The 20,806-nt window shown below is 33.4% G+C and overlaps 1 protein-coding gene across 1 annotated transcript in view; it reads right to left on the bottom strand.

Moving 5' to 3' along the window:
* The window catches only part of LOC122801260 (tenascin-N-like), a 133,083-nt gene that overhangs the window by 73,972 nt on the left and 38,305 nt on the right, over nt 1–20,806 (bottom strand). Inside the window, exons 4-6 of the mRNA XM_044070811.1 lie at nt 19,988–20,245; nt 17,536–17,793; nt 15,083–15,340 (exon numbers count right to left, since the gene is read on the bottom strand). Of these exons, the coding sequence (XP_043926746.1) occupies nt 15,083–15,340; nt 17,536–17,793; nt 19,988–20,245 (774 nt within the window). The remainder of the gene's footprint in view (nt 1–15,082; nt 15,341–17,535; nt 17,794–19,987; nt 20,246–20,806) is intronic.

Genomic DNA, 20,806 nt, shown 5'->3' with positions numbered 1-20,806 from the left:
ATGCCTCCTTTTTCTGCCATGGTTGAGGAACCTGGACAACCACAGAATTTCTTGTGGGTCCAAGTAAGAAGGATGGTCTCACAGAGAACCTATCGGACTAAATGACATACATTTTCAGCTTTCAATGCTGGAGGTTATTAAAGGTTCCAAAGAGGTAGAGATAGGGACAGTTGGTAGATGGCTATAGGTTTATAGTATTTCAGGCCAGGAATATGTCAGCCAGGCTAGTCTTAAGACCTTCAGCTACCATGCAAGGTGTCTCATAAGATTTCAAAGTATGAATTTGACTTTTGCATTGTCTATAATAGTTTATAATAAGTGTGTTTCTACTGAATTGAGACAAGAAAAATGAAGTGCATACAGAACTGGAAATAGTGGTTCAGTGATGACTTGACTTTGTGTAGTAATACTAAACATTAAAACTATTATGGCGAAGAGAACCATAACTAACAAAGAGAACTACAAAAAGTGAATACAAATAAAATATAATGAGAAAATGAGTTTTACATTTGCCATAATTTCCATTAATAAAGATTTATTGCACCACTGGGAGTAGGTCTAGAGGAGGAAAGTACTCAGGGCAATTATTCCTTAAACTGGAGAAAAATGGTACCCTGCAGGTAAGTTATTAATTAAAAAACTAATTTGGGTCTCTCAGGTAATTTAAGCCTCACTGGATCATTTAATTGGTCTGCAGAACTCTAAAAGAAAATGGCTGAGCTATATCATTGCCTGAGGCAAGTATAGATAGACACTGCTGAACTTTCAAACTGTACTTCATTTATGACACTGGCTGGCATTTATGACTGTAAAATATATAACCTGAGGAAATGGTAGCCATTTACGACTAAGTGATCGTGGCAGACTTTCACAGTTATTGAGAATGTGCTACTAAGAAACAGAAAATAGAAGTGCACAATGGGTCCTCCTGCCTGGTCCTCTCCTGTTTGGTATCTACTTCTCAGAAGTCCAGGTCAACACGAAGGGACTCTAGCTGACAAAGTTCACAGATGATTGCAAGTTGGGAACCATTAACTCCCCAAGTGATGTTGACATCCTACAGAAAGGCCTCACTGAGACCAACGACTGATGTCAGAACCATGGCCTTAAGCTGAATGCCAAAAAATTTGTCATCATCTGCTTTGGGAAAAACCCAGTTCCCATGAACTACCACATTGATGGTAGTCCACTGAACAACTTTAGCAAAAAAACTAAGAACCATCATAAAAAACTCTAAGGCGAGCTTTGAAAGAAAATTCGCAACAGACACCAAAGACAATCACAAAGCATTTTTTAGCTATGTCAAAAACCTTAACAGCAACTTTCAGATCTGCTCTGAGCTACAGCATAATGGTTCAAAATTCACAGAACCAACTGATATCACCAGTATATTGGCAGACAGGTTCAGTGCAAACTTCACCCCACCTCTCACCCAAAGGGCTCATATCCATACCAGAATATTGTGCTGCCCCTAAAATCACAGACACCCAGGTGAAAACAGCACTCTCCAGGGAAAGAAACACAGCATCCATGGGACCAGACAGCATCCCAGGCTGTGTGCTACATGAGCTCCAAAATCAATTAACCCCTCACCTTAATACCATGTTTAACCACAGCCTCACCTCAGGCTATGTGCCCACAAAGTGGTGCATGGCAACAGTCATCCCATTCCATAAAGGAGGTGCAACCACTGACTTATAAACAATGACATTGGTAACCTACAAACCCTAGACTCCACCCAGTTTGGCTTCGTAAAGGGAAGGTCATGTCTCCTAAATATGGTTGACTTCTTTGAAATGGTCACTAAAGCAATAGATGAGGGAAAGGTGGTTCACACAGCACACCTTGATCTTGCAAAGGTCTTCAATGTCATTACCCACTCAGGAATTATAGACAAACTCACCAACCTAAAAATAAACCCCCACATTACAAGATGGGTCACTAACTGGCTCATGGATAGAACCAATTCAGTGAGAATAGGAAACGCTAGATCAGACTCCAAACCTGTGACTAGTGGTGTACCACAGGGCTTAGTCCTGGGACCCCTCCTGTTCGGTATCTATTTCCCTGAGGTATAAGCAAACATGGAGGGACTATGGCTCACAAAGTTCACAGACGACTGCAAACTGGGTGCCATAATCGAGACTCCTACTGATGTAGACATCCTTCAAAAGGGTCTTATGGATACAGATACATGGTGCCAAAACCATGGCCTCAAACTAAATGCCAAAAAGTGCATTGTTATCCCCTTTCGGAAAAAACAAGTACCTATGAACTACAACATAGGTGGCAGCCCACTTATCACAGAGAGTGTGATAAGAGACCTAGGGACTCAGGTAGATAGTAACCTCTCCTTTGACAACCACATTGCCAAAGTGGTTTGAAAATCCTTCTACATGGCCCACCTTATCACAAAGGGGTTTGCATCTAGGAATAAGGAAGTTATTGTCCCCCTTTACTCATCACTCATTAGACCCATTATTGAATATAATGCCTCATTTGGGATGTACCTAGCAAGACATCTGTAACAACTGGAGAGGCTACAAAAGTACCTCACAAAGAGGAAAACAGGCCTTAAACAGATGCCCTATGCCATGAGGCTAAAAAACCTCAGACTGTACTCGGTCGCATACCGGCTACTCAGAGATGATCTCTGTCTGACATACAAGGCTATGTCAAACCCCAAATTGCTAGAAATGCTCCACCTAAGGAAAACCCAATCCACCAGGGCTACATGCTCAAGGGACATAAACCTGACATCATCAATAAACAGAACGTGTTGGAGGGACAGATTTGTGTCTGAGAGACTCCCCTTGCTCTGGAATAAGGTCCCCATATATGTGAGGCAGAGCTCCTCATTAGCACTCTTCAAGAGAAATCTTGATGAGTGGATGGAAAACAGAAAATTCACCCCAGGAATCACTTCTGTGGCCCTGCTCGACAGGAGCGCAGGTAACTAAACCACTTGGGAGGGAGGCGAAAGCACAAAATATTTGGCTAGGCTTAATTATGCCCTAGGGCCAATAGGCTGGTACCTACCTATGAACCTATAAACCTATGGACACAGAAGGTGTTATAAGAGATCTGGGAACACAGGCTGACAGCAACCACTTTTTTGACCACCACATTGCCACTGTGGTCAGAAAGTCCTTCTATGTGGCACATCTCATTACTAAGGGTTTTGCATCCTGGAAGAAAGAGGTCATTGTCTCCCTCTACTCTTTCCTCATTAGGCCAATCATTGAGTACAATGCCCCATTTGGCATGTACCTCACTAGACACCTGGAACAAATGAAGAGGCCACAAATGTACCTCACAAAGAGGATCCTAGGCCTTAAACACTTGTCCTATATGGACAGACTCAAACAACTGTAACTATTCTCTGTCTCATATCACCTATTTAGAGGAGATCTCTGCTTGACTTATAAAGCCATGTCTGACCCAACTCTGTTAGAAATACTACATCTAAAGAAATCCCAATCTCTCCACACCCCATGATCCAGAGACCTCAACCTTATTACCAAAATTAACAGAATGTGCTGGAGGGGCAGGTTCATAACATAGAGACTGCCCATGTTATGGAATAGACTTCCCATACATGTCAAGCAAAGCACCTCACTGGCCTTCAAGAGAAATCTTGATGAGTGGATGGGAAATAGAAAATTTACCCCGGGGATCACTCCAGTGGCTCTACTCAACAGAGGCACTGGCAACTAAGGTCGGGTGGCACAATTCCAGGGTAATCGTATGGGCTAGGCTTGTAAAGCCTCCAGGGCCATTAGCCTAGTACAAACGTATGAAACTATGAACAATGCATTCTCAAGAATATGAATTAGATTTAAAGGGACTTCTACTAAAAATGGTCCGCTCTAATCTGACCAACTAGAAATGTAAAATCAACTATGTATGTGCAAGGGATTTTCCGACTGCAATTTTAATTTAAATTTTGACATAATCTGTAGAATACTTCAGTATGCCTTCTGGACTTTCTCTGCAAAATGAATAGCATTTACTACAAAATTAGTTACTGCTGCCTTATACAAAGCTCTTGGAAATGTGTGACAAACACAGAAACTTGACTACAAAACAATAAAGACCAAAATCTGCAACCTCAGAAGAATAGACGTAATTGAACCATTACAGCACTATTCAGGCTAACTCTTTTACTGATTGACAGTCAGACTTTCAAAATCAGTGCAAAATCTGTGTGCATATCATATTATCTCTTGGAAAAATGTGGAAAAATTAACCTACTTACATCATCCACACTATATAAACCACTATAGCAGTTAACTTTGAGTTTTGTCTAAAATGTAAAAGCAGAAGTACTTACTGGTAGACCCTTTCATTGATACACTGTCCCCTTCAATTGTTCCATCAAATGAATGTGCTGCAACACTGATACTGTAGTTTTCTCCTGGGATCAGACCTGTGATGTTAACATAGTCAGTTTCTCCAACCATACTCTCAGAAGAACTTCCAGTGGTATTAATGATATAGAAGCTGTGAAGTCCTACTGGAGCAGTCCATGTCAGGAACATTGATGTTGTTGTGGTATTTGTTATTGTAAGGTTCCCTGGCATTTCAGGTTCTGAAAAAGGAAAATAGACAGTTACTTATATAATACTTCTTGAATATTTCAATCTAAAGTAGTAAATTAAGAAAATGGAGTAGTTGCACAGATGGCTTGTTTATGGTAAACTGTCACTGCTAAACCAGAAAAAGAAATAAACATTTTTGTTTTCAAGTAACAGCAAGCCTGGTCATCTAGATTTAATAGTAACTACAAGATACAAACCAGAGCAGCTTGGGTGCATCAATAATCCAAGTATAATGGTGGCAATAAATTTTAAAATTAAGCTGTGACATTATCTGATATATATATATTTTTTTAAATATTTTTATTCATTTCCAAAAACAAGAAAACATGAATGCAGTTTATTTATGACAATGAAGTATTTACAAATTATTTAAAAAGGTAGGCTAAAACCTCTAAACAGATATCAAACATTAAAACCAAAATAAAGTATTTACAAGTGTGTCTATTGTTGACATATAATTGACTTTCTATACAATTGTTTCCTGATTATAATCTGCTGCAGTCATTATTCTCCAGTATTTCAGTTACTTTTTGCCATGCTATGTATAATGATGTAGTTCTTTCAGTTCTTCCTTTAATAGTGTTCATTTCCAATTGCGATACTGCTGACACCATATTCATGAATTGCTTAAAAGTTGGAGAAGCTTTGGATTTCCAGTTTGATGTAATGTTCTTCCTTGCAATAGCTAGGAGAGTCCATAAGATTACATATTTTGTTCTTGGCACACAGTCGGGTACAGGTACATTAAACAAAATAATAGATTTGGAAAAATGGAATTTATCATTGAATACCATTTGCAGAAAATAATTTATTTTATCCCAATATGGTTTAATCAAATGGCATTCGTAGAACATATGTTGCCAGTCTGCTTTTATTAATAAATCACATCTCCAGCAGCCAATATTTTTCTTAAACATAAGTTCCATTTTATGAGGGGTTACATAAGATCTGTGTATGAATTGCCATGTAAAAAGTCTCCAATGTAATGAAAGTGATGTCTGCATTGGAGAGAGAAGAATTAGTTTTTTATCTCTGTCATTTGGCACATGTCCATTAACTGATCTATAATAATTCCATATTTTGTCATTATTATGCATTTTATTTTTTGTTTGTTTTATAAATAGATGATAAGTATCCCTTTCCAGTAATGGGTTGATTCATTAGTAATATTATATGTTCTATAAGGTTAGGAACATTTTGTCTTATTAATGGTTGCATTGTTTCTTGTTTGCTTAATATATACTGTCTTAATTCTTGTACATGTAACCACGAACTATCTTCCATATTTAATTTCTGTTTAATCTGGTCTATTGTCAGAGGTTTTCCGGAGTTTAGCAATTGATGCCAATATATTAATCCCTTTTCTTTAAGCATGTTGACTACTTCCATATTAAATGTTATTATATTACCTTGTGTGTACGCTACTGGATATAAAAGAAATGACCATGCTTTAATATCAGGATTGCTATTAATAATATTTTGGAAAATTTTAATGTATAAGTAATGTATTTGGAACTTATATTTTTATTCTTATGTATCATCATATATTCCTTCATCAGCCATAGAAAATTGTTTGGTATGAAATCTGTATATTTATTTGCTACTACAAATCCTGATTTTAACCAGATTCTCTCATGAACTAGCTTCCAATTTGATGTATATTTTGTATTTAGCCATAATGATATTGTTTTAATAATGGATGAATGCAAATATATTTCTATGTCTGTTAAACCTATGCCACCTATATCCCAATCATCTAGATGATACTTCATAGCTATCCTTGGTTTTTTTGGATACCATAGGAATCTTACCATTAAATCATTTAATTGTTTTAGGTGCGATTTAGCTGGTGGCAAAGAACAAGCTTGTATGACAAAGAATTTTTGGAAATATGATCATTTTAATTATATAAAGCCTTTCTTCCATTGAAAAGAAGAATTTATTCTATCTTTGTATTAGATTTTTAATATTATTTAAGGTCTCTTTATAATTTGTTTCAATTGTAGTATCTAGGTTGTTAGTTATTATAATTCCCAAGTATTTAATTATATTATCGGTAGAGATATATTTATGGTATTTTTATTTAGATCTTTTTTATTAGTATTTATAAGCAATACATTTGTTTTGTTCTCATTAAATTTAAGACTTGAAAAGTTTTGAAAGTTTTGAATTGAGTCCCATAATGCTTTTAAACTGCTATTATTATTTTTTAAGGTAATTAAAATATCATCAGCAAAAATTTTAATTTTAAGCTCTAGGCTGTTGTCTAGTTGTATTCCTTCAATATTTTTATCCATACGTATATTATTTGTTAAGGGTTCAATGATCAGCACAAACAATAACGGAGAAAGAGGGCAGCCTTGTTTTGTGCCCTTAGTTATTTTAATAGATTTAGACAGACAAGATCCCAGTTTTATATAAGCCAATGATTTTTCATATAATGATTTTATTAACAAAGTGAAGTTGTGTGAGAAGCCATATTCTTCTAAAACTAACCACAGATAATCCCAGTTCACTGAATCAAATGCGCTATTTATGTCTAAGCTAATAACATTCATTTTGTTTTTTGTGACATTTATATAATCAATTAAGGAAAGAATTCTTTTAATGTTGTCATAAGTGTTCCTATCTTTTATAAAACCTGTTTGATCCTCCTCTATCAAAAGTGGTAGTGATTGTTTTATTCGAGCAGCATGTATTGCCATAAAAATTTTATAATCTATATTAAGAAGTGAAATGGGTCTGTATGATGTACATTCACTGGGATCTTTATTTTGTTTCAGAATTGGTGATATTAATGTGTACTTCCAAGGAGGAGGAATGTCTTTACCATTTTTAACCGATGTAAAGACATTCAATAACAACAGCAAAGCCTCATTTGATAGTAATTTAAACATTTCTGGGGTGATATTATCTATACCTGGAGCTTTGTTTAATTTTAGCTTATTTACTTCAGCTTTAAGTTCTGTCATTGTTATTTGTTTATCTATTAGTTGTACCTGCTCCTCTAATAACCTAACTTTAACATTGTTTTTGAGAAAAGCTTTCAATGCTGAATGTGTTCCTGTTTTCTCATTTTGATTATTAAGTTTATGAAAAAATAGCCTAAAAGCTTCTAGTATTCCTTCTAAATCAGATACTTTCTTTTTGGTTTCTATATTATGTATTTCCTTGATTTGATTTGTTTTAATAATCTTTTTAGTCCTATTTGCTATTCTTCATTGGTTTTTGGGTTCATTGAATAGTAACATAGTTTAATTTTTTCTAAGTTGATCATTGTTTTGTGGTGTAGCGTCTCTGAGTACTTTTATTAGTATCTTCTAGTTCTTTTATTAAGTTGGTGTTTCCATTTTGAATATCAAGCTTTAAATTATCTACTTTTGACTGTAATTCCATTAATTCCTTATTCCACTGTTTTTGTTTATTTTTATACCATCCCACCGCTCTTCCATATAGGTATGCTTTCAATGCATCCCATATATATATTTCAGATACATCTTTTGTAAGATTGATATCTAGGAATGTTTTTGTCTCTTTAATATAAAATTCCTTAAAATCTTTGAGATTTGTTATGTAAGATGATATTCTTGTTACTGATATCCTTCTCTTGAAACATAAGTCTATCTCAAACATTATGGTGTTATGGTCTGAAAATGGACATGAAATTGTCTTGACTTTATTTAATTTAGAGGTTAAATCCTTTGTTATGTACACTCTATCTATTCTAAAGTATGTATTATATCTATGGGAAAAATGTGTAAAGAACAGTGAATCTGGGATAGCATACTCATTTATGTCAACTATATTAAAAGTTTCAACAAACTCAGATAACAACTTTGTTAAAGGTGATCTCTTACATGTAGTTTTAGTATTTGTGTCAGTTTCTTTTATAATGCAATTGAAATCTCCAGCTATGATTAAATTGCCTTTGGTATATTGTACAATGTCTTCTAAGTGTTGTTTGGCCACTCTAACACCTAGTCCTGGTATCCAATAAATATTCACTAATGTATATATCATTTCATTGATAGATATTGTCACTAGACAAAACATTCCTGAGTTGTCATGGAATGTATTTATGATTTTAGGCATTAAAGTAGTGTTTTTCCACAAAATTACTACTCCCTTTCGCTTCTGATTATAGGTGGAACTTACTAGTATTGTATAATTTTTATTGTTTATTTTATTTATGTCTTCCTGTGTAAGGTGTGTTTCCTGTAAAAATACTAGTTGCTTCACATAGCTTTAAATATCTATAAAGACTTCCCTTTTGCAGCTATTATTTAAACCATTTACATTAAGAGATATACATTTTGCAATTGGATTTATATTAGCTTTGCTTTTATCCATATTCATATACTCATAACAATGTGTAGATGTGTGTACATGAAGAGAATGACTTGTTCTTTCTTCTTCCAACAGTATTACAATAGATTATAGACACCCAATAAAAGTAAATTACAAGATCATAACTGAGAACAATATAAGATAAACAACCACCAAACCCTCCATGAGAAAAAACATCTCATCCTTGAATGATCTAATCATTCAAACGATCTCTCTAAGTCTGCATTTCAGCATCCTCCCCGGCCCGCCATATGGTAGTTTTATAATGAAAAGTATCTTATATGTCTTTTAAGTATACATGTATCTGTCTTTACAGATTACTTAAATACAGTCTTTATCTATTTTTAATATTTTATAAAACACTAAGGCAACACAACTATACATAGATTTAATACTTAACTATTTGGTTTTGTTTAAATTGTAAAGGAAAATCTTTTATTTTAATATATCTTTTGTGTAGCAATAACGGTTATGCATCTTAAAAATAATATGCTTGCTGTCCATCTCCCTTATAGTGTGAGTGGCATTCATAGGTATCAAATTTATTGTAATGGTCTACCTATATATATATATATATATATATATATATATATATATATATACATATATATATATATATATATATATATATATATATATACATATATATACATATACATACATACACATACACACACATATATATATATATATATATACACACATACATACATACATACACACATATATGCATACATACATAAAAAAAAAATTAAGCATTATATGCATCAGTTAACCATGCCACATCAGAAAGTATACGTAACAATGAATATAACATTTCATTTGTATTGCCACTGGCATATTTCATCGCTAGTGTACCACATATGTCATATGTCAAATAGCAACTCATACTCCTTATGATAATACAGGATTTATCTGCAGCGTTATAACTGTAAGGTTGGAAAATATGAGAAGCAAAGTAGGCTTTAAATATGCTATAACACAATTGTTTGGTACTTATTACTGTCAACTCTTCTACATACACGGGAAAAGATAACCTTATATGACCATCAACCATTTTCCTTCATTTTTCTCTTCATCCTTCTATTCTCCATTTTTAATAAATATTTGTTTCTATTGTGGCTTCTTTGAATTTAGTAAGGGTACTCCATATCATATTATAGATAATATACAACGTTCAAACAGAGAACATGCCCAATATAGAGATGTATTCTCAAGTGGTCCACACCATATATTTACAACACTGCAGTCAAAAATATACTAATGAATATGCAATAACTAGCAGCTTTGCAGCATGTGTGTGTCTCTAACAAGTACATACCTATAGGATATTAAAAAGAATAGATAGCACGCTCTTGTTTCATAATTAACAAATGCACACAGCCTGGTATTTACTTTCATAGACAGAAATTAGACCTGTTACTTATATGCATATCAGGTACCAACAGCAATATGTTAGTAAATGCCTATGCTATTCAAATCATATTTTAATGCTGATTGATATGAGATGTAGCTGACAATGGCTTTAGCGTTTGTGATGTTATATAATATATATTCAGTATTATAAGTAAAAGTATGTTGCATGTCTATTTGCAATCTAAGGTTCAAGGCTGATCAATTTAGACATACAAAACAATCTCTTTAGCCTTAGTTATATAATGAGAGTTACTGTGTCTCTACACAACCATTAATTTTCAGTGAGGATGTTCAATATTAATATAACTTGCCTTTAATAAAAGCATATATATATATATATATATATATATATATATAAAACAATATCATAAGCAAGACTGAGATTTTTTCTTGCTCATTACTGCTTAATGATTGTGCTACTTGAACAATTTAATATTTACAGAGTATCTTGATAATTAAACAGCAACTATTTTTTACCCTTAAAATGCCTAATAACACATAGCTACATTCATACCTTAATTGACTTACTATCCTTAAGGTTGAGTACACTAGCTGCAGTGTGTTTACAAAAATGTTATATAGTTCCAGTCAAGGACTTAAATATATTAAATTTTTATAAAATTAAGTTAAATTATAGTAATTTACATGGGTGATCTTATCAGAAAAGATGATAGTAAAGTCTGTATGTGTTAACTATTCATACAGTTTCTTCCAAGTGATATACTTCTTTTTAAGCTTTGTGTGCTGTTTATGTGTACAATTCAAAATAAATAACAAATATTGCAATATAATAAAACGTCATGTATGTGTTGATACCTTCTAAATTCATTAGGTACTTCAGTGTACTTTTAATATTTGTTAAAACTGTAAAAGCACTTTGCCATTTCATAAATAGTGTGCTGGTTACTTTAAGTAGCTTAGGAGCTGACACCACACCCATACTGTCTTGTTTTAGTGCTGACATCACTCATGACTGTTTACTTTCATTTTGTGCTGTTAGAAGGTTTAACACACTGTAATGGATTCTAACTGAAGAACCTTCATTCAGGGGTGGTAAAATAAGAGTTCCCAGCTCGTGACCATGGCGGGAAGACAAAAACAAAGTAAGTGAAGTTTTTAGGGCTTTTTTTAAACTGAACACCAGCTCATTAAACTTCTATTAGTTTTCTTAACATTAAGGGCAGATATACAAGCCAAACAGTTGTTTGTTAGTCAAAAGGCACTTTTAGCATCAAAGAATAGATAATTACTTTTCAAGGCACTTTTTGACAGTTATTACTATCAGTTTTTATATATTATTATGTGTATTAAATACATCAGTTTAGATATTTGATGCAGCTTAGTGTAAATAATATAAAAAGGAATCATGCTCATTTAAACACACCACATTAATATGTCAGTGTAAATACATCATATTCTATACTAGCAGTAAAAGGCAGGTAATTTATAAATGAACTATCTAAACATCATTTAGAGTTAGAAAATCATGACTGTAAGTATTTACACTGTAATAGAGAAAGATATGTTACCTTGCTTTCTTTAGGGTTGTTTGCTTTAGTTATAAAATGTCCTGCTTATCTTGTATTTATATTGTTTCAAAGACTGACACGTGTAAAGCATGAATGCTTTCAAAGAACTTTTTTGCCTTACAGAGCAAATAGAAGACAATAATGTTTGTGTTTTTCATATGTCTTTTATCATTTCTTCTTCTTCTTGTCAGCAGTGCTCCATTCATTTTTTTCTAAGTGACGCTTAACCCCAAATTGGGAGAAATCCATTTCTTCCACATTATCCAAGGTTTTATTAGCTGAAAGATAAGAAACTGTTGCCTGCAGAGTGTCAAAAGTTTTAGGACCTTCAGTAAAAAATATTTTTATTCTTGCAGGGAACAGCAAGTGGACTTTAAGTTGTCTTTTTTTCAATTCCTTTATCAGAAGGAGACATTCTTTTCTTGCAGTTATAACTCCAGCAGAATAATCATTATCAAATCTGATTATGTTGTCTTTGTATTTAACTGGAGAAGTTGACCATGCTGTTTTTAAAATAAGTTCCTTGTCCCGTGATTAAAAAAACTTTACTATTATTGATCTCGGGTGATTTTTTGATTTGATGGTTGATGAAGCAGCTCTTAAAGATCTGTGGGCTCTTTCAATTCCATAAGAAAGAGCTTCATGCAATTTTAAAACTTCTGGTAACCAGGTAGTAAGGAAAGTCACCATGTTATCTCCCTCTGTTTTCTCTGGTAGCCCATAGATGCAAAGGTTATTTTGTCTGGACCTGTTCTCTAGATCCTTTATTTTATTTTGTAATGAAGCATTTTGTTGTGATAAAAAATGTAGCTGAAGATCTTGTTCTAAGAGTCTGCTCTCAGTATCATTTAAGGATCTCTCTATGTCAGCTATTTGAGACTTCTGTTGCGTCATTATTTCTTGTAGTTGCTGTATTTGTTTTGTAGATCTCTCCTCAAAAGTGTCCAGTTTGGTATTCATTTTGTCAAATTTCACTGACAAGTCTTGTATAGCATTTAATAAAGACTGTATCTCCTTTTTCATCGTCTGGTCCTGTGTGGTATGCTTAGAAAAGCTCATTTTCAGTAGATTCAGATACCTTCCTTCTTGTTTTTGACAGGAAAAATAATGTTTAAAGCCAAATTTTTTGCACTGTAGACTTCTAGTGATATTAGTAGAAGTAATTCAACAAAATAGGTTTGTCTACAATATCTAGTATTTAAAAATTCCTGTCAGAAATATCTTTTGAGTGCAGAGCTGAGAAAAGATGCTGCCAACCAGTCTACATCCTAGCCACCTATCTGATATTTCTAATGTGCAGTTGTACTTAATCTAGAGATGCTATGACTAAAACCTAGTAGTATCATCATCAATATTGAACATAAAGCAATACACTGGCAGATATCATTATAGCAATGAGTTGTTAGCTACTGAATTTGAAGTAAATCAAAGAGATTCTTTGGTTTTCCAAAACATCTAAAAACATGAGCTCACTAAAACTGGAAAATAGCTGGGAAAAAAAAAACATGGAAATATTTCCTTTAAATATTTGCTTTGTTAACTGGGGGAGAGACCTGTTCCAAAGAGCAGGGAACAGAGAAATACCTGAGTTGTGTGAACAACTTGTAAGTTTGTAAAATGTGCTGTTTCTCCTGGTGGAATATTTTTAAGGATTACACATGAGCATGCAGCCTGGTATTTTTGAAACATTAACTGGCTTTTTTTTCAGGAAATACTGTCCAATAATGCTCATATTTGCCTTTTCTCTATAGACTGGCAAGACTATACAATCTGAGGAAGAAGATAACAGTGTGAGGACCAGGTACTGCTTCTTCAAAATCATTTCTTTTTATAATTCTTTCCTGAAAATATATGGAGTCAGACTACTTTTTATCATGACATTTTTTTATAACAATATTCTCTTTTTCCTAAATCATTGTGTGAAATGTAATCCACTCTCATTAAAGTTAGTTTGTGTCATTAGTAGGAGAACAACTAATGTTATATAGCTCTATCCTTATATCTCAAGCAAATTGTTTGGATTGGGTATTTAAAGGAGATCTGAATTGTCTAGAGTTTATACAATTTAATTTTTCCAATAATTTTCCACATCTCTAGTAATCTGAAAGTATCCTTCCTCCTAATGCATTCATCATCAGGACACTTCAATCTTCATTAATGTTTTACAAGTTTACTGTTTTCAGTCACAGCTTTCATACTCTGAGTATGAAGTTCAGGGCTAAATATTTAATAATAAATATTACTTAAATCAACTATGGAAGAAAGTATTATGAAATAGCAGTCAGTGCCATTATATGTGTTCTGGCAATAAAGTTTAGAAAATTAAATTCCAAATGCATGGTAGTTTGCTAAGGAGTGACTGTGAAAGTATCCTTCCAACAGGGCTTGTTTTCAACATACAAACCCCTGGGATGATCAAAGCAATATCAGTATGAGCCATTTTAAGAGGATCATAAGAAATAAGTTAATTTTAGTATCAATTAACTCCTTGTGGTATTAAATTGCAAACGCTCAATTTGTAAAACAACATTTTTTGTTTTCTAGAGAGGATATGAAGGCTAGAAATTGTTTTCATTTCAAATCTGGATGAAGGAGCATTGCTGTTGTCAAATAATACTGACTGCATAGTGCAAAAAGAATGCTTTATTAATGATGAAATGAAATAAAAACTGAGGAAAATAATTCCTCACAGGAATTAGTCTTAAAAACAGGTGGCGAAATTCATCAAAAAATAAAACATTAAATCTGAAAAAAGTATTTAGAGGACTTGCGTAGTGTATGTTAAAAACATATATATGGAGAAGCTGTCAGAGTTATTCAGAAATGCAGTTGTGTGAGGCAGGTGTTTTTAATACAAAAATGAAGTGTTACCAGCTGAATTAAAGCTTTAAAATTAACAAAACAAACACTTTGAATTCCACATCAATGAGAATATGTGTGGTATCAGAAGAATTGGTTTGTTTCTCCAAAGATGTAAACATGCATCATGTGTAATACATGTAATAAGAGGCTAGATCTTTTACTGATTGACAGACAGCATTTCAAAATCAGAGGAAAATCTTTGTGTATACCATACAATTTCATGGGAAAATGTGGAAAGATGAACCTCCTTACATCATCCACACTATATGAACCAACATGGCAATTGACCCTGAGTTTTGTGTAAAATGTAAAAGCAGAAGCACTTACTGGTAGACCCTTTCATTGATACACTGTCCCCTTCAATCATCCCATCAAATGAATGTGCTGAAACACTGATACTGTAGTTTCCTCCTGGGATCAGTCCTGTGATGTTAACATAGTCAGTTTCTACAACCATACTCTCAGAAGAACTTCCAGTGGTATTAATGATGTAGTAGCTGTGAAGTCCTACTGGAGCAGTCCATGTCAGGAACATTGATGTTGTTGTGGTATTTGTTATTGTAAGGTTGTTTGGCATTTCAGGCTCTGAAAAAGGAACGTAGACAGTAACTCATATAATACTTCTTGAATATTTCATTCTAAAGTAATAAATTAAGAAAATAGAGTAGTTGCACAGATGGCTAGTTTAGGGTAAACTGTTACTGCTAAAATAGAAAAAGTAATAAACATTTTTGTTTTCAAATAACAGCAAGCCTGGTCATCTACGTTGAATAGCACCTACAAGATACAAACCACAGCAGCAGGAGTGCATCAGTAATTGAAGTATATTGGCGATAAGAAATTTTAAAATTAAACCTGTGACATTATCTGATATTTCTAATGTGCAGTTGTACTTAATCTAGAAATGCGATGACTAAAACCTAGTAGGATAATCATCAATATTTAACATAAAGCACTACATTGTCACATATCATTATAGCAATGAGGTGTTAGTTATTAAATTTGAAGTAAATCAAAGAGATTCTGCAGTTTGCTAAAACTTCTAAAAACATGAGCTTACTAAAACTGGAAAATAGCTGGGAAAAAAGATGGAAATATTTCCTAGAAATATTTGCTTTAGCTTTTTTATCTGGGGGAGATATCTGGTCGAATGAGCAGGGAGCACAGAAATGCCTGAGTTAGCTGAACAACTTGTAAGTTTATAAAAACTGCCGTTTCACCTGGTGGAAAAATATTAAGGATTACACATGAGCATGCAGCCTGCTATTTTTGAAACATTAACTGGCTTCCTTTACATGAAATGATGTCCAATAATGCAGACATTTGCCTTTTTTCCATAAAGTGACAAGACTATACAGTCTGAGGAAGCAGGATAACAGTGTGACGATCAGGTACTGCTTCTCCTAAATCATTTCTATATATAATTCTTTCTGATAATATATGGAGTTAGACTACTTTTTATCATGACATTTTATTTATAATCATATTCTCTTCTTCTAAATCATTGTGTGCAATGTAATCCACTTTCATTAAAGTTAGTTTGTGTCACTGGTAGGAGAACAGCAAATGTTCTCTAGCTCTATCCTTATATCTCAAGCAAAATGTTTGCACTGGTTATTTAAGGGAGATCTGAATTGTGAAGGGTTTATACAATTTAATTTTTCAATAATTTTCCACATCTCTAGTAGTTTGAAAGTATCTTTCCTCTTAATGCATTCATCATCAGGACACTTCAATCTTCATTAAAGTTTTACAGGTTTACAGGTTTCAGTCAGCGCTTTCATACTCTGAGTATGAACTTCAGGCCAACACATTTAATAATAAATATTACTTAAATCAGCTGTAGAGCAAAGTATTATGAAAAATCAGTCATTGTTATTATATGTGTTATGGTAATAAAGTTTAGAAACTTAAATTCCAAATGCATGGTAGTTTGCTAAGGAGTGACTGTGAAAGTATCCTTCCAACAGGGCTTGTTTTCAACATACAAACCCCTGGGATGATCAAAGCAATATCAGTATGAGCCATTTTAAGAGGATCATAAGAAATAAGTTAATTTTAGTATTGATTAACTCCTTGTGGTATTAAATTGCAAACACTCACTTTGTAAAACAGCATTTTTTGTTTTCTGGAGAGGATATGAAGACTAGAAATTGTTTTCATTTTAAATCTGGATGAAGGAGCATTGCTGTTGTGCAATAATACTGACTGCATAGTGGAAAAATAATGTTTTTTTAATGATGAAATGAAATAAAATTTGAGGGAAAAAATTCCTCAGCATAAGTATTCTTAAAAACAGGTGGTGAAATTCATCAAGAAATAAAACATTTAATCTGAAAAAAGTATTTAGAGGACTTGCATAGTGTAAGAGAAAACATATATATGGAGAAGTTCTCAGAGTTATTCAGAAATGCAGTTGTGTGAGGCAGGTGTTTTTAATACACAAATGAAGTGTTACCAGCTGAATTAAAGCTATCTTCAAAATTATTAAAACAAACCACTTTGAATTCCACATCACTGAGAATATGTGTCGTATCAGAAGAATTGCTTTGTTTCTCCAAAGAAGTAAACATCCATCATCTGTAATACATGTAATAAGAGGATGGCTCTTTTACTGATTGACAGTTAGAATTTCAAATCAGAGCAAAATCTTTGTGCATACCCTATGATTTCATGGGAAAACGAGGACAAATTGACCTCGTTACATCATCCACACTATGTGAACCACCATGGCAATTGACTCTGTGTTTTGTGTAAAATGCAAAAGCAGAGGCACTTACTGGTAGACCCTTTCATTGATACACTGTCTCCTTCAATCGTCCCATCAAATGAATGTGCTGAAACACTGATACTGTAGTTTCCTCCTGGGATCAGTCCTGTGATGTTAACATAGTCAGTTTCTACAACCATACTCTCAGAAGAACTTCCAGTGGTATTAATGATGTAGTAGCTGTGAAGTCCTACTGGAGCAGTCCATGTCAGGAACATTGATGTTGTTGTGGTATTTGTTATTGTAAGGTTGTTTGGCATTTCAGGCTCTGAAAAAGGAACATAGACAGTAACTCATATAATACTTCTTGAATATTTCAGTCTAAAGTAGTAAATTAAGAAAATAGAGTAGTTGCACAGATGGCTAGTTTACGGTAAACTGTCACTGTTAAAATAGAAAAAGAAGTAAACATTTTTGTTTTCAAATAACAGCGAGCCTGGTCATCTACATTTAATAGTAACTACAAGATACAAACCACAGCAGCTGGAGTGCATCAGTAATCGAAGTATATTGGCGGTAAGAAATGTTAAAATTAAACGTTGACATTATCTGATATTTCTAATATACGGTTGTACTTACTCTAGAAATGCGATGACTAAAACGTAATAGTATAATCATCAATATTTAACATAAAGCAATACATTGTCACATATCATTATAGCAATGATGTGTTAGTTATTGAATTTGAAGTAAATCAAAGAGATTCTGCAGTTTGCTAAAACTTCTAAAAACATGAGCTTACTAAAACTGGAAAATAGCTGGGAAAAAAGATGGAAATATTTCCTTGAAATATTTGCTTTTGCTTTTTTATCGGGGGAGATACCTGGTCGAACGAGCAGAGAACAGAGAAATGCCTGAGTTAGCTGAACAACTTGTAAGTTTATAAAAACTGCTGTTTCTCCTGGTGGAAAAATATTAAGGATTACACATGAGCATGCAGCCTGCTATTTTTGAAACATTAACTGGCTTCCTTTACATGAAATGATGTCCAATAATGCAGACATTTGCCTTTTTTCCATAGAGTGACAAGACTATACAATCTGAGGAAGCAGGATAACAGTGTGACGATCAGGTACTGCTTCTCCTAAATCATTTCTATATATAATTCTTTCTGATAATATATGGAGTTAGACTACTTTTTATTATGACGCTTTATTTATAACAATATTCTCTTCTTCTAAATCATTGTGTGCAATGTAATCCACTGTCATTAAAGTTAGTTTGTGTCACTGGTAGGAGAACAGCAAATGTTCTCTATCTCTATCCTTATATCTCAAGCAAAATGTTTGCATTGGTTATTTAAGGGAGATCTGAATTGTGAGGGGTTTATACAATTTAATTTTTCAATAATTTTCCACATCTCTAGTAATTTGAAAGTATCTTTCCTCCTAATACATTAATCATCAGGACACTTCAATCTTCATTAAAGTTTTACAGGTTTACTGGTTTCAGTCAGAGCTTTCATACTCTGAGTATGAACTTCAGGCCAACACATTTAATAATAAATATTACTTAAATCAGCTGTAGAGCAAAGTATTATGAAAAATCAGTCATTGTTATTATATGTGTTATGGTAATAAAGTTTAGAAACTTAAATTCCAAATGCATGGTAGTTTGCTACAGACTGACTGTGAAAGTATCTTTCCAACAGGGCTTCCTTTCAACATACAAGCCCCTGGGACGATCAAAGTAATATCAGTATGAGCCATTTTAAGAGGATCATAAGAAATAAGTTAATTTTAGTATTGACTAACTCCTCGTGGTATTACATTGCATAGGCTCACTTTGTGAAACAGCATTTTTAGTTTTCTAGAGAGAATATGAAGCCTACAAATTGTTTTCATTTAAAATCTGGATGAAGGAGCATCCCTGTTGTCCAATAACACTGACTGCATAGTGCAAAAATAATGCTTCATTAATGATGAAATGAAATAAAAACTGAGGAAAATAATTCCTCACAGGAATTAGTCTTAAAAAAAGGTGGTGAAATTCAAAGAAAGTTAAAACATTTAATCTGAAAAAAGTGTTTAGATGACTTGCGTCGTGTATGTTAAAAACAAATATATGGAGAAGCTGTCAGAGTTATTCAGAAATGCAGTTGTGTGAGGCAGGTGTTTTTAATACAAAAATGAAGTGTTACCAGCTGAATTAAAGCTATCTTTAAAATTATCAAAACAAAACACTTTGAATTCCACATCAATGAGAATACATGTGGTATCAGAAGAATTGGTTTGTTTCTCCAAAGAAGTAAGCATGCATCAGGTGTAATGCATTTAATAAGAGGCTGGCTCTTTTATTGATTGACAGTCAGCATTTCAAATCAGAGCAAATTATTTGTGCATACTATATGATTTCATAGGAAAATGTGGAAAAATTAACCTCCTTACATCATCCACACTATGTGAACCACCTTGGCAACTGACCCTGTGTTTTGTGTAAAATGCAAAAGCAGAGGCACTTACTGGTAGACCCTTTCATTGATACACTGTCTCCTTCAATCGTCCCATCAAATGAATGTGCTGAAACACTGATACTGTAGTTTCCTCCTGGGATCAGTCCTGTGATGTTAACATAGTCAGTTTCTACAACCATACTCTCAGAAGAACTTCCAGTGGTATTAATGATGTAGTAGCTGTGAAGTCCTACTGGAGCAGTCCATGTCAGGAACATTGATGTTGTTGTGGTATTTGTTATTGTAAGGTTGTTTGGCATTTCAGGCTCTGAAAAAGGAACGTAGACAGTAACTCATATAATACTTCTTGAATATTTCATTCTAAAGTAGTAAATTAAGAAAATAGAGTAGTTGCACAGATGGCTAGTTTACGGTAAACTGTCACTGTTAAATTAGAAAAAGAAATAAACATTTTTGTTTTCAAATAACAGCGAGTCTGGTCATATACATTTAATAGTAACTACAAGATACAAACCACAGCAGCTGGAGTGCATCAGCAATCGAAGTATATTGGCGGTAATACATTTTAAAATTAAACGTTAACATTATCTGATATTTGTAACATACGGTTGTACTTACTCTAGAAATGCGATGACTAAAACCTAGTAGGATAATCATCAATATTTAACATAAAGCACTACATTGTCACATATCATTATAGCAATGAGGTGTTAGTTATTAAATTTGAAGTAAATCAAAGAGATTCTGCAGTTTGCTAAAACTTCTAAAAACATGAGCTTACTAAAACTGGAAAATAGCTGGGAAAAAAGATGGAAATATTTCCTAGAAATATTTGCTTTTGCTTTTTTATCTGGGGGAGATATCTGGT

Source organism: Protopterus annectens, chromosome 4.part1 (assembly GCF_019279795.1).
Source record: "Protopterus annectens isolate FY-2018-M chromosome 4.part1, PAN1.0, whole genome shotgun sequence".
NCBI lineage: Eukaryota > Metazoa > Chordata > Ceratodontiformes > Protopteridae > Protopterus > Protopterus annectens.
This window is presented reverse-complemented; position numbering and strand designations above follow the sequence as displayed.